Source organism: Triplophysa rosa, linkage group LG12 (assembly GCF_024868665.1).
Source record: "Triplophysa rosa linkage group LG12, Trosa_1v2, whole genome shotgun sequence".
In the NCBI taxonomy this organism is placed as follows: Eukaryota; Metazoa; Chordata; class Actinopteri; order Cypriniformes; family Nemacheilidae; genus Triplophysa; species Triplophysa rosa.
The window spans coordinates 5,679,498-5,695,154 of record NC_079901.1 but is presented as its reverse complement, the minus strand read 5'-3'; the positions used below and the strand labels follow the sequence as shown (position 1 = coordinate 5,695,154).

At 39.0% G+C, this 15,657-nt stretch overlaps 1 protein-coding gene across 1 annotated transcript in view; it reads right to left on the bottom strand.

Annotated features, from left to right (window-relative positions):
• The window catches only part of veph1 (ventricular zone expressed PH domain-containing 1), a 114,672-nt gene that overhangs the window by 11,509 nt on the left and 87,506 nt on the right, over window positions 1-15,657 (bottom strand). The window contains exons 11-12 of the mRNA XM_057348251.1: window positions 13,654-13,788; window positions 4,199-4,316 (exon numbers count right to left, since the gene is read on the bottom strand). Of these exons, the coding sequence (XP_057204234.1) occupies window positions 4,199-4,316; window positions 13,654-13,788 (253 nt within the window). The remainder of the gene's footprint in view (window positions 1-4,198; window positions 4,317-13,653; window positions 13,789-15,657) is intronic.

Genomic DNA, 15,657 nt, shown 5'->3' with positions numbered 1-15,657 from the left:
AAATAAATAAATAAATGTAGAAATACAAAAATAAATGTAGAAATACAGAAATAAATGTAGTAGTACAAAAATGGTACAAAGAACAAATTTATTGATTTAATATTTATACATTTCTGAATGTATTTATCTATTTATTTTTTGCATACATTTATTTATTTATTTAATTATTTATTTTTGCATTTATCTATTCATTTATCTATTTCTGCATTTATGCATGTATGTCACAACTCAGTGAGGGAAGAACCCAAATGCAGGCAGCGGCAGTGAAGGGGTTAACAAGGATATTTATTTAAACAAAGAAACACAAAACAAAGACCCACGATGGGGTATAACAGAATAAACATGATATAATACAAGGGACAAGACATAGACTAACTAATACTAGACTTACATAACATTAGGCAAGAACAAAAACTGAACTAAACACTTACTAAGACTGACGGAATCGTAACAACAGGAACTCACGGTGAACATATGAGGAACAGCGGTACACAGAATACACAGGTCTACAGAATACACAGGTACAGGGTACAAAACAAAGACTTCCCACGAGGGGGCAAAAACAGCAGGACAAAAAAATAACTAAAACTAAACACGACACAACGTCTCACCAAAACACAGAAGGGTAACAAAGAACATCCAAGGGACACAAAGAACATCCAAGGGGCAAGGTAATCCAGAGGGGGAATATAACACAAGCGGACACGCATACAAGCACAACGAATGAGCACAGGACAATGATATGGGCATCTTATAGGGAACAAACAAAGGAAGATAACGAGGGGCAGGTGAGGAACATGAGACACGGCAGGAAAGCAATACGGGAAACGAGAAGGGCGGGGCCAATGACGAGAAGAGAAAGCACATAGCACGTCAATGATAAACAAACCATGACTTCCTCACACTAAACATAAGGGATCTGTCACGATCCTGCCACAAGACTAGAAAATCATGAACAAGAAGGCAGGACCATGACATGTATTTATTTATTTATACTTAAGTCATTTTTTAGTGGATTGCTGATTATAACATTGCAAATAACATCAAATTTCTTGGACAGACCGATCAAATCGCTTTATAAGACGTCAGTCGAGCCGCGGGAATTACTTTCGTATTGAATGTAGCAGTGTTTTGGACTTAAAGGGGTGACGTCTCAGGACGTGCATTTCTTAAAGCACACCGTTCTTAAAGTCTCTCCAGTTATTTGAAATGTTAAGGTGGGCCAGGTAAAGATGATTGGCGGCCCGCAGGCTGCCAGTTGACTAGCCCTGATATACTGTATGCGCTTCTTGGAGCTTTAAAACAGGTGCACATTGACATTACAAAGCTGGGAAGACTCAAGATATTGCTCAAATTGTGTCTGGCTGAAGAAAGAAAGTCATATACACCTAATAGCATGTGGGTAAGCAAACAATGGATTAAAATTCATTTTTGGGTGAACAATTTTTTTAGTGAAACTGCACTCTCGAACAAATAAACAGATATTAGAATTTAAATGACACCTGTATGACACTTTTATAGGGTCATTTACCTATAAAGTGTGAACACTGTGGCTCTGTAGATTCACTAGAACATTTACAACAGTTGGGTCATTACTTTCTATTTTGTGTGACCAGTGGGAAACTGGCCACATTGGTCTTCCATTTGATGATGTCATAATGTCTGAGCCAAACACAAAGCGTAAACTGTGGTACATGCATGAAGAGCTGACTTCACACTTCTGTCAGGCCTATCCGAACTCTGCTAACCCTTCCCAGCCTCCTTACTTCTGCAAACATTGACATCGCTCTATTAAAAAACATGAAAGCTTTCTGCTAATGGAAACTGTCCCACACACCAAATAAGGAAACAGAATATTTGCTATGAATGCTTATTAAATGAGCAGCACTTGTTCAATGAGTCTTTTCTCCACAACCTGGTTGCTGGTCCTATGTAAAAAAATGTCTGTCTTATTAAAAATATCGTTGCCTAAACATGAAGAGTCGTATAGATTAATAACCACGCTTGTATTTTGAAGCCATTTCTGTCTAGAAAAAGCACAAAATGATATACACACTTCAACATCTTCTACATACTGTAGTATATATTTTTATTCCATTACTTTATCGCCTATATATCTCTATTCATTCCATCATCATTTTAAAATGTAAATACGTTCATATAATGACTTACATGAATTGCTACCCTAAAAGATCATCTTTGCTCAGAGTATTAAAGAATTTCTCAGATGTTCAGATAAAATACAAAGAATGAAACAAAGACTGTACAAAATTTCTTTAACACTGTAAAAATCCTGTAAAAAACTGTAATTTTCTGGCAGCTGGGCGCCAGAAAAATACCATAAAACAACAGTTTTGTCACGAAAATGACATCCATTTTTTCTCGTAAATTCAAAGTATTTTCCTCTAATTTCACAGTTTCTTTACCGTATTTCACTGTAAAAAAGATTTTTTTGCCAGCTGGCGCACCAGAAAAATACAGTGATTAACAGTTTTGTCATGCAAATGACATGTTTTTAATGTTTTTCTTGTAAATTTGTAGTCTTTGTCTGTAATTTTATGGTTATTTACTGTATTTCTATATTTTACTGTAAAATATATGACACTGGATCACAAAACCATAAGTAAGTAGCGTGGGTATATTTGTAGCAATAGCCAACAATGCATAGTATGGGTCAAGATTATCGATTTTATTTTTTGTCAAAATCCTTAGTTTATTAAATTAAGATTAAGCTATTTTTATAGATATTAAGCTTTTTGACAAACCATCCTAACAAACCATACAACAATGGAAAGCTTATTTATTCAGCTTTTGGATGCTGTATAAATCTCCATTTCAAAATATTTACCCTTAAACAGTTTGTTTTTATAGTGAACAACAACAACAGTAGTATGGAGTGAAGATCTATCAAGAGAAACTCACGAACACACATTATATGGACATGTAGTCAATAATCAAAGTGTTTATTTTTTCGTAGCTTTTTCGTTTAAAACGAGTCATTATGTGCAAGTTTGGCCGATCAATTCTATTCTGAAAGTCAATTCTAAATGACCAATCTGTTCAAATATCCACACTCTTGATTTCTAAAAACGTTTGATCTCAAGTAACACAATCCACTCATGGTATTTCACTCAAACCATTATCCACTCACAAGAACACATTGTTTGAGATCCCGCTACGCGAACAACACTTACGGCAGTCCAGAAGCTCTGTTAAGCACATGGAAAATTATAGCAAGCTTCAGCCGTATCAGTGCTGAGGAAACCGTCAAAAAGACCTGTGAAAGTGTTTCAAATATCTATAAATGATCTCAGATGAAATAGACACGTTCCATGTGCACCAATTTACAATATGTTTCATTGTTACCGGTAAAACATTCAGGCCAGAGGCAAGAACCTTTTCAGTCGTAATTGCTTCTTGTGGAAATATCACCAACATTCGAACAAAATCACATCTGCGCTCTTGGAAAAGATGCAAACATGAGCTATTACGGGTGTACCTGAACAAGATCAGTAGCTGTAATGGAAGAGGAAACCAGTGAAGTAGCATAAGACTAAAGTAGAACCTCCTTATGGTCCTATAGTCTATTTTCTACTTATGGAAAGCTGATTTCATTCATTTGGTGTCCTGCTTCTCAGTAATGGCTTCAGAGAAGTGAACTGCACCACAACATCTGGAGTCCTTATGTGTTTCTGCACAGTCATTGTAACTGCTGATCATTGACTTTAGAGAAGGATCGACTCTTAAGGTCTTAGCACATACAGTCCGAAATTTTCGTATTCGTTTTGTTCATATTTGGCGCTCGTTTGTACGGTGTCTCTGAATTTTGTCAAAACGCCTCTCAAAATGCTTGCTACGGATGCGAAAAACGCAGGAAATCGAACCCCGTCCAAATTTTTTTATGATGGACGAAAATATCGGCTGCAGTGTGTAAACGTGATTCACACAACATGAGGTCGTATTTATTTTTTAAGGTGCAGAAATTTCGAACGCAAATTTCAGACTCAATGTGCACTGGCCTTTACAGTCGGCTGGAAATGTTTTAATAGTACAGGTATTATACGAAACTACTCCGCTGAAACAATGTCTCTTTGCTGATGAAAGAATACAGCATATTCATTCATTCTGAAGACCTTAGAGGATTCAGCTCTATATCTAAATATGGTTCACTCCCAAAGCTTTGCACAAATGGATTTACCTGTGGCCTTCTCAGGGTTACTGCACATGAAACAGAGCCAGCCGGCCTCCTCCTCACTGTAGCTGAACAGATCAAAGAAACGCACCTCCTCCAGATAGATCTGCAAACTGTCCACATCCTGAGATACAATACACACAGGGAGACCGTTATTAAAATAAAAAAAGAGTATTGAGGTGTAAAATGAAGACTGTAGATGTAAAAAATGGATTTAGGTACATTTGATGAGAAATGTTTGAGTTCATATTAAGATTATTTAAGTACTTTTCAACCAAATATGAAAATTCGGTCATCATTTCCTCACCCTCAAGTCATTTCAAACCTGTATGACTTCAAACCTGTCTTTCCTCAGCAGAACACAAAAGAAGACATTTTAAAGAATGTTGTTAACTGGCACCCATTCACTTGCATTGGTTTTGTGTCCATACAATAGAAGTGAATGGTGGCCATTGCTGGTTGCTTATCAACTGTCTTCAAAATATCTTCTTTTGTGTTCTGTGGAAGAAAGTCATTCAAGTTTGAAATGACAAGAGGTTTTAAGTTGTTTGAGCAAATGACGATGGTTTTGGTAATCTAACGACCAACGGTATAACCTACAGTAAACAAAACAATGGCTGCTCAATACTGTACTGTATGAGCCAAAAAGGTTCATGTGAATGTAAAGAATGGTCAGCAGTTAACCACAGGCGAGAAGTTTGTGGTGAGATACCAAGATCCTTAAATTTAAGAATATCAAGCCTTTTGACAGCTGCCAATGTCAATCTTGAATTTCTTGATTTACATATGTATTAGAAAGTCAACAACACCAATCCACATTGAGAACTGACAGTAACATGTTCATATTTGCTACATTGTTTAATGGACGTGTGGCCTCTTACAGCAAGACTTTGTCAAGAGGAAGTTAAGCAATGAAATTAGAAAATGATCTGTTTTACAGCCAGAAGTACGTGGCCACCCAGACCCCACCGCCATGTGCGCTTGTTGAACATTTCGTTTTAAACTATGGATATTAAGAGGGAGTTGGTGCCATTCCATCGTTCCCATGACATTTTGAAAGTCATCGTGCTCTCGGTACGCCACAGTCTACTGTAAATGTTTATCTGAGGAGACTGTAGGCTTGATTTAATGCACCTGTTGGTAAATGGTTTAGCTGAAACCCGTTTATTAGAAAGAGTGTCTTCATGGACATATAATGCATCAAAGCTGATGAATGTGACCGGTAGATGGGATTTTGGTGAGGATCAGTCATCACAGAGAAAACATGGATTCCTTTGAGGACTTTTCTAAGAAATAATAATAACTGGCTCATTTATAGCTGGATCACCGGCTGGACAGGACAGGGTACCGGCTGCACCGGACTGGGCGCCGGCTGCACCGGCTTGGGCACCTCCTTGTGACGCCTCCTCCCCCTCCTCCGAACCACTGGACTAGTGGTCGACTGCTTAGAATCAGTGGGAGAGGGAGGAGGTTCTGCGTCGGGGAGGTCTGCAGACGTCGTTCACGAGGCTCTCCTCCCCCGCTCGCCATGGATGCCGCCAGGCGGAGCCGAAACCCCGGAGTTCGAGCCAGGGGGTGCCAAGTACCCCAGTTCAGTGACGGCCAGGACGCAATCCCCCGGGATGCTAGCCAACGGAGCGGTTCCCCGACTGGTACCCCAGACTCGGGGCTGTCCCGGTTGATCATGAACCTGACCATGTCATCGAACCCCAGGGGTCTCAGCATCATTTTCTCCGATGGCGTGAGATGACGGGTGAGGCAGCCGTCAAAGATTACCTTTAACTTTGCCTCCCCAAAGTCAGACTCCCTCGCCACCGAAGAAAAGGCCCTGGCGAACTCCCGAGTCCCATGAACCCCCTGACGGAAGCCAAACAGCAAGCGGGCTTGGCGAGCCCGTTGGATCGACGCTGCGTCGCCCATAGTGCTGCCTACTGGGTTCTGTGGGGGCTCGAGCATTCTGTCGTGAACGGCAGGGAAGAACCCAATTGCAGGCAGCGGGAGTACAGGGGGAACAAAAAGACTTTTATTTTAAAACACAAAACAAAGACCCGCGATGGGGTAAAAACAGGAACAAGAAAATAATATACAAGCACAGAATGAAGACTAACTAAACACTAGACTGACAAACCCTAGACATGGAGTAAACTAAACGGAACACTTACTAAGACCGACGAAACAGCAACAACAGGAACAAGCAATAACAGCTAACATACGAGGCATACAAGGACAGAGGTACACTGAACGCAATGCATGAGCACAAGACAATGAAACATGAGGACTATTTAAAGGGGAGAAAATCAAGAGGGAACAGGTGTGGAACATGAACTAATTAACAAGCAATAACGAGACGAAAGGGCGGGAACAGAGACATGACAGCGGAGAGAGGGAGTATATGGAAGGCCAAGCAGACCAAAACTGCTTCTCTCCACATTAAACAGGGGATCCTGCCATGATTCTGCCACAAGATCAAGAAAGACATGACAAGATGAGGCAGAATGCTATTAGATTATTAATGATAATCTTAAACTATAATTTATTTTATTATTAAGTTTATTTATTTTATTTAGCCTTGTTGTGCAAGCTCTCTGGAGCTTGTGCAGAGGCAGCAGCTTTTGCCAGAGGGGAACTGGAATCCCCTGGTTGGGCCTGGGTTCTCCTGAGGTTTTTTTTCTCGATTAGAGTTTTGGGTTCCTCGCCACCGTTTGCATACTGTTTTTGCACTATCTGCCTGACCGGGGGGCTGCTTTAGAATTTTAAAGTTTTACTTAATTAATATTGCATATAGGAATTTATAGTCTGTTATATTTGACCTGTGCTTCTCTCTCCTTTATCCTAAATGTGTGCTCTCACTGAGCGTGTGTGTGTGTGTGTGTGTGTGCGTACTTGTCTGTGTACGTACGTGTGTGTGTGTTGTGTGTGTGTGCGTGCGCATCCGTGTGTGTGTGTGTGTGTGTGTCTCTATGTCTATGTGTGTTAGTACGTGTGCATATTGTGTGTGTGGAGTGTTTTGTATGTGGGTATGTCTGTCTTCTGTGTTTTCAACCTTTTCTTGTTTTTGCAGGTACAACTTTATATTTTGCTTATAGTCAATATGTCTCATGTACAGCTGCTTTGTATAACAATGATAAATTGATAGAAAGCGCCATATATATAAGCTTGAGTTAGAGTTGATGAGATCCATGATCAACGTTCTAAACAAGCAACAGTCAGACAATACTTAAGCCACCTTAAATCACCAGCACCAGAATGACCAGCTAAGGACCAGTTTAAACCAGCACATGACCAGCTAAGGGCCAGCTTAAACCAGCACATGACCAGCGTAAACCAGCACATGACCAGCTAAGGACCAGTTTAAACCAGCACATGACCAGCTAAGGGCCAGCTTAAACCAGCACATAAACAGCTAAGGACCAGTTTAAACCAGCACATGACCGGCTAAGGACCAGTTTAAACCAGCACATGATCAGCTAAGGACCAGTTTAAACCAGCACATGACCAGTTTAAACCAGCACATGACCAGTTTAAATCAGCACATGACCAGCTAAAGACCAGTTTAAACCAGCACATGACCAGCTTAAACCAGCACATGACCAGCTAAGGACCAGTTTAAACCAGCACATGACCAGCTAAGGGCCAGCTTAAACCAGCACAATGACCCTGACCATTAAGAAAGGGCATAGTAGCTCAGCCAGGGCCACAGATCGGAGACGATCCGTAGCTAGACGCAGTACCACGGGCTAACAGCATTAAACCAGCACATGACCAGCTAAGGACCAGCTTAAACCAGCACATGACCAGCTAAGGACCAGCTTAAACCAGCACATGACCAGCTAAGGGCCAGCTTAAACCAGCACATAAACAGCTAAGGACCAGTTTAAACCAGCACATGACCGGCTAAGGACCAGTTTAAACCAGCACATGATCAGCTAAGGACCAGTTTAAACCAGCACATGACCAGTTTAAACCAGCACATGACCAGTTTAAATCAGCACATGACCAGCTAAAGACCAGTTTAAACCAGCACATGACCAGCTTAAACCAGCACAAATGAGCAAACCAGCATCAAAACATACCAAACCAACATATGCTGTTTTTTTCAACAGGGAAGGGTAGTCACATTGTATTTTTGGCCAAATGAAATAAAAAGTGGCTGTGTGAAAAGTGCTGCATGCAATATTCGAGCAAATGTTATTAAGATGAATAGGAACACTAACAGATATAATGGAGCTTCATGGTTCATATCCAACTGTAAACTGACATAAGAAGCAAATGAAAGTTTGATTTCCACCTTCCCGGTGAATTGTGACTTTCACAGTCTGGAAGTGCTGTAGTTTTTCATTCTCTGTTTTGAGTAAAGGGAGTTGAAAGACAATCCATCAGACATCTTCTGTTAAAATCGCTCTTCATGCCTGCCTTTAGATTGATGCGAGCCATTATGGAAGCCCCGTGGACCGACTCTTTGGCTACAGACAGCTGAGTCTTCTTACTAGTGCTGTCACAGCTTATTTCACGCTAACTAAATCAGTGTAAAAACCGGGTAGGAACGTAACATGCATTTGATTACTTGTGCCACGAGAATCTTTCAAATGGTATCTGTTTTTTTATACATCAAGTACATTGAGCTAAATGAGGGCCATGTGTGAAAAAAAAAGATGTATGTACATCTGATATGGTTTATGTTTTCTCATGCATAGTGTATGAGAAAATATTTATGCTGTTGTTTAAGTTTATAAACGTTGGATTCAAAGAAATCAAAGCTGAAGAGGATTTGGACCATATCATGTTTTTGTGTGCGGTTAGCTGTATGGCATTCTGAACAAGTGGAAGCCATTTTTCTAAGCTTTGTTGTGCATTAACAAAAAAATATGTTATCGTTTACTCAGTTTCATGTCAGTCCAAAATTATATGCCGTTGGTGGAACACAAAATGAACATTTAGCTATCTTCCATTCATACAAATAATCACCGTTGAATCTGATCTAGACAAAGTATGTGACAAAAAGCCATTTTCTTTTTGTTTAAAATGTTTTTGTTCCCACACTCAGGGGGTGATTTTTTGTATTGTGTGTGTTCCCTTTAATCCGAAGTAAACCATCTAAATGTGTACACGTCAGGACTGTCAGCGTCCCCACGTTTGGATCAGTTTACATGTATCTCTCAGACTGTAGACTGACCATGTGCTGTTGATGTATTTCCAGAAATAAATCACTCTCATCTTTTAAAAATGACTGTTTCTTTTGTGAAACACAAAAGTAGATATTTTGAGAAATGTCTCAGTGGTTTTGTTTCCATACAATGGAAGTCAATGGAGACCAATGTTGTGTGGTTACTGGCATTCTTCAAAATATCTTCTTTTGCCATCTCCAGAAGAAAGAAGGTCATACGGGTTTTGAACAACACGAGGGTGAGTAAAAGTTGAATGATGTTTCATGTTTTGGGTGACCTATGCTTTTAAATGACAGTCCTTCACACTTCAGATTAAACTGTATGTGTTTGTGTATGTCTATTAAAGCAATAAGACCCAAGCAAAGTGGGTTACAGTGCATTTTATAACATCTAAAACCCCCTTAGCTGTTATAAAATGCACTTGTAACCCACTGCTTCCTGGGGCTTATTGCTTTTATAAAATGGTTATTCCATATGCGTAGCAAGGTTTCATAAAAAAAATTTTTTTTTTTCTTTTTTCGATGTCATTTTAAAGCACTTCTGTGGGTGTGTGTAACATATTCATGCCCACTCTTTCGGCTCAATCTGTAAACCAATGACTCAAGAAGACAGGAAACGATGTGTCAGTCCAGTGAATCACAAACGTAAATGATTCATCGACAGTGTTGGACAATTGACAGACACGTCTGTCTCCGTTTAACATGTAAACAGCATTTAAAATGCATGAGAAGTCCATTTTCACTTAATGTTGCTGATTCAAAGCGTTGGGCAATCCGTTTCGGCAGCCGGCCAGTGTTAGGAAACCGAGCTGAACAACAGGGCCGTGCTATCCCTGTATGTCAAAAGAAACACATCAACACCAACCGAGTCTCTCAAGAGCCCCAGTACTGCGGAGAAAAGCTAAGCCCCAGACGTGGCGATGCGTGACGGGGGGAAAAGGGCTGATCCACAGGGCCTACGCACAAGCTAGCATGTCATCATTACCCTACAGAGAGTACAAAAGTAATAGTGGCCCTTCTGTTTGTAATTGATACTATTGCAACACTGTTCCCAGAATCCTTTTATAGAGCCTCAGCCTAGCAAACACATTCACACAGAGCTGGTAACAGGATCTCATCCACAAGTCCAGGAGACAGACGGTGATACGAAGTCAAAGGGGGGTTCTATATTCTCCAAACAGTTTCCATTATTTACTGTTATTTCACTGTGATCTATCATTAGCTCATAATGCTCATAATGTCTTCAAGATGTTGTGGGGTGCAAATTCCACTAAGACCTCCTGCGACTCTTCATTTTTCTGTCTGAACAGAGAAACAACACATAATGAATGCATTCGAATCCCTGACTTGTGGTCTGTTCAATTTTAGGAACTGTCCACTCTGTCCATAAATCCTCCTGTCATTCAGACTAATAATCATCTAGAGCTGTGTTTCTAAACCAGGGGACCGGCGCTAACAAACTAAAAGGGGGGCTCAAGATGACAAAATGATTTAAAGTATGACAAAACAGTCATTAAAATATGTGCATAACTACAATTCAAGATATGTCTTATTGTTTGGATATAATATACATGCTTCTACTAATACCAATCTCTATCATTTCTTATGGGCTTGAAATCATGAGTTGGGGGGGGCTTCAAATATAGTTGTTGGCCTTGAAGTCAAGAAGGTTGAGATTCACTGATCTATAGCTTTTTCTGGGCACTCTATGAGTCCAGTTTTCTTGTATGGACTATGTGCCGTTTACATGTTTTTGCTAATATAAGCGTTTTAACCAGACTCCTACGTTTATGTTCAGCGATTTCACTTTAATGGAATTGAATATGTCCTCTTTGCCATTAAAGTGAAATAACTTCATTTTAAATTACACAGTGTTCTCAAATACGTACTTGATTCTGATTGGCCAATCGTGACATTCCAAGGTATGATATTCCCAGGTAAAAACTGCTCAAAACTAATAACACATGGTAACCTGGATGCTGCAAATCATTGAAATATTAATATGTCCCTTAATAACATTAAAGTAAACACAATATGTCCTTTAAAAACATTATATTTACAAATTATTAAACCAAATTGCCTGTTGAATGTTCCTGGCATTAATCTAACCTTAAATCCGTAAGTAAGCGGGTCTGCATTCCATTAAAATGAGGTAATAAAATATTTCAAACGAATATTTCACGGCACTTAGAGGCTTTTGCAACTCTTCAATCCTACTGTAAATCATAACATTCTCTATTGCATTTTATTCATTGTATTGGAATTTCTTGTGCAAAACAAATTCAAATGTATAGTTTTACAACAGCATTTGAAACATTTCCTGCACCTTATAATTGAACACTGTACCTTTAAGATGAAAGAAAAGTTCTTTAAAATATATAAATTCTCTCATACTTTACTCACCCTCTTGACTTCATTACTTCAGCTGAATACAAAGAAATACTTTGATACTAAAATACCATGATGTTATCTTCTTAGGTCAACATGGCAAGTCTCATTGGTTGTTGTGTGTCTTGTGAAAAAACACACAAATGCCGACTGATCACATACACAAGAACACAACGTTATAATGTTGCCATGGATATGTGACGAATCAATCTCTAAATATGCTCAAATATGAATTATGTTCTCTCCAAAACGTTGTTTTCACTGTTTCAGAAGACATTGAAGTTAACCTACTAGAGCCATTTGGATTCCAGTAATGATGGATCAATGTGTTTTGCCAGCTTTAAAGATTTTGCAGATATTTATTTTTAGAATCATTATTGTTTAAGAAATGAAGTCAAAAGCCTCTGGGATGGCACGTGGGTGAATCAACTGAAGATGAACTTTTAACTGTTACATCAGACAAGCTTGTGATGCTTAAGAGCTTCTTAACTTTTGTAGACCTTTTAACAAATGTACACACAGTTGTAGAAATACTAACATCAGAACACAGTATACCACTGCTTTGTGAAAACTCTGAGATGGCATCCAGCTTTAATCTTTCCAGCTTTGGACATGTTACGGTATTATAAAGTTCAGGTATTATAAAGTGCAGATATTATAAAGTTCAGGTATGCTAGTTTGTCTACAGAGTACGTCAAACACTTTTATTTCAAAAGAGCAAGAGAATTTTCTTACAGTGTTGCCAACTGTGAACCTCTGGCTTTTTAAGAGCAGGCTGATAAATAAATCAAAGGCCACGTCTGGGGTTAGGGCACCAATGGGAGATGTTTACGAGAAGAGTTTGCTAGCGTACTGCCTCACTTGTGCGTTTGTGCCCAACACAGACAGATTCCATATGTGTTATGTGTACACAATGTTCTTCCGTGGACGATAAATGACCCCGGATTTAGAAAAATGGAGGAAGCGAGTGATACAGGATAAAGGTATCAAACACACAAGCTGTACTTTGTCATTACTCCTGACTTGACATATACGATGTTTGATAAGATCGGCCGAGCTTTTGGGTTTACGTGCCGACATTATGAGGAAATGACCTCAGGTAAACATCCCAGTCATGACATCTGACCTTTCACGGTCTGTACTGTTTGGACTTTGCCGTTACGGTCAGAGCGTGTTCAGCACCGTGTCACCCTGCAGGTCTCTCCTGGTTTCACGATACACACCACCAGTTATGATATTGGTGAAGTTGTACTATTCCTGTCTGTGGGAAACAATTGTCTGTGTCTTTCACGGCATTTCTAACCAATTTTATTCAAACTTATGTTTGTTCAGCATCTTCATGTTGGCTGTATGTGGTTGTTCATATTTACAATCTGCTTTGCATTTGGCTTTGATAGGAAACCGTTCTTGAAAGATGGGCCCGTGCACAGGAAACCCGTAACTAATATCATACAAATGCTTCATATGTTAATGATTGTTTCATATTCGCTCTGACTCCGGCTTAAACATATATGACAGTATTGGAACAGCTGCCATTATTCACCACTCAGAGTTTCAAAATTGTTTTACACATGTGCTGTGGGGGAGTTTCAAAGATCACATGCATAGAAGATGCAAAATGAAAGGCACAGTTCACAAAAAAATTGCAACTTCAATTCATGGTGTTCTAAGCCAGTATGAGTTCTAAATTTAGCAGAATATTTCTGGTTTGAAATGGGGGCCGATGTTGTTGGTTCCAAAAATACTGAACTGCGCTGAAGCGTGCATTTAGAACTAGAACATCATGACTGGAAGGTAATTTAACAAGAAGGTGGGCTAGAAACAAAAACAATGTCAGAGGTGCTAAATTCAGTGTTATTCCTCACATGTGGGAAGGTGCTGAGTCAGTTTAGAGAGAGAGAGAGAGTACCTTCTTGTGAGGAATGGCGGTCTGGGTGATGGCCAGCTCAAAACTGTGTGCTCCTGTCAGCTGTGTTTTCTCCCACAATCTCTTGAGCTGCTGTACACACTCGTCCTGAGAGCACAGCACTTCACTCATGTTACTCTGCACACACACACGTAGAAAGATATTTGAGAAAACATTTTTATAAATACAGCCATTTTCTTCGTTATTAATTCATAATACAACTTAGAAATAGTTTAAAGGTCCAGTGTAGATTTAGTGGCATCTAGAGGTGAGGTTGCGAATTGCAACCAACGGCTCACTCCACACCTCCCACTTCCCTTTCGAAGCACTACGGTGGCTGACTAACACTGGGTTCACACCAAACGCGAATTAAGCGTTTTGCGCGTGTAAATTACATACAAAGTCAATGCAAAGACGCATACAGACGCGAACTTGCGGCAGACGGTGCGAATGACGCGAACGAGCGTCAAACTCGTCATCCGCGAAGGTTGAAAATATTTGTAATTTCGCGTCACTCGCGCGAAAATAAAGAACTTTTCCTGCGAGTAATAAAGAGCGTGAAATGCGATTGTTCGCGTTTGGTGTGAACAGTATTGGGTAAGTTACTCTGAAAAAGTAATTAATTACTAGTTACTAATTACATATTCAATAGTGTAATTACATTACTGTACAAATTACTCTCTCCAAAAAGTATTTAGTTACTTATTACTAATTACTTTCTATATCCTACATCAAGCTTGATTAGTTAAGTGATTGAAGGATAGACATGAAACAGCTTATTTAATTCATTCAAATAAATAATATTAAACTACATAAAGTACTCTTATTAACTCACCAGTGTTACAAATGTGAGAATTATACATTAAAGCACGTATTTTAAAGTTAGACTCTGAATTTTGATGTCAATTCCACTATTGCACACACATATATTACACTAAGGGGTGGTTTCTCGGACAGGTCTTAAGCCTAGTCTCATACTAACTTAAATATTAGAGATGCCTTGATCGAAAACAACTTGCACTGACATATCTTAAAATATATCACTGCGATTGTTTTGTCTCAAGAGGCACATAGTAATGTTTTTTTTGTAAATTATGTTTTTTAAAACAACTTAAATATCCTAATTTAACTAAGGCCTAGTCCTGGTTTAAGATAATCCTTGTCTGGGAAACCGCCCCTAAGTATTTAGTTTAATTACATCAGAAGTAACTGTAATTAAATTACAGAAAAAATGAGAGTAATCCCTTACGTTACTTTTTCAAGGGGAAAGTAATTAAATTACAGTAACTAATTACTTAGTAACTAGTTACACCCAACACTGGGTGTGAACCCATCATAAGATGTCATCACCTTTTCGCTTCTTTGCTGAGGGAGATAACGTATTTACAAAATGCGCTCTGTAGAGCAGTTTGTCTGTTGAATTCCATGTAAGGGAACCCGCGGTGTAAGTAGATAGAAATAGCTCATTCAAAGGTAATAGTTTAAACAAATTTATATTGCATTATATGGCATTTCTGTAAACAGACCCTCCAACAAATACACATTGGAACAGATTTACAACACTACTACAACTACAACCATTAAACTTCACAGTGCGTGTACACACTGCATGTAGAATTTGCTCTGATGGGACATTTGATTGAGCGCATGATGTACAGTAAAGGCTAAAAATGAACAACTTACAGCATTCTAGGAAATAAGAGGTTTTATTAGAATACACAAAAATGCTTAGACTGATGCATATATTGACTACAAATGTGTTTATAAACTCTGCACATATGTTGTATGTTATTTTCTGCCAAGCCTCTTTTAATTCTTCTCAAGTGTGAGCCATAACTTTATACCCCAACTATGCAACATGAATACAAAGTTTGCAATACATTTCAATAAAAAGTTGAATATCAAAGTTGGACATCACTTTTGGCCACTAGTGTAGTGTCACATTCTCAAACCCTTGCGTTTATCCTCAACATTCCTCAACAGTGTTGTCTGACAGTGTAAACGCTA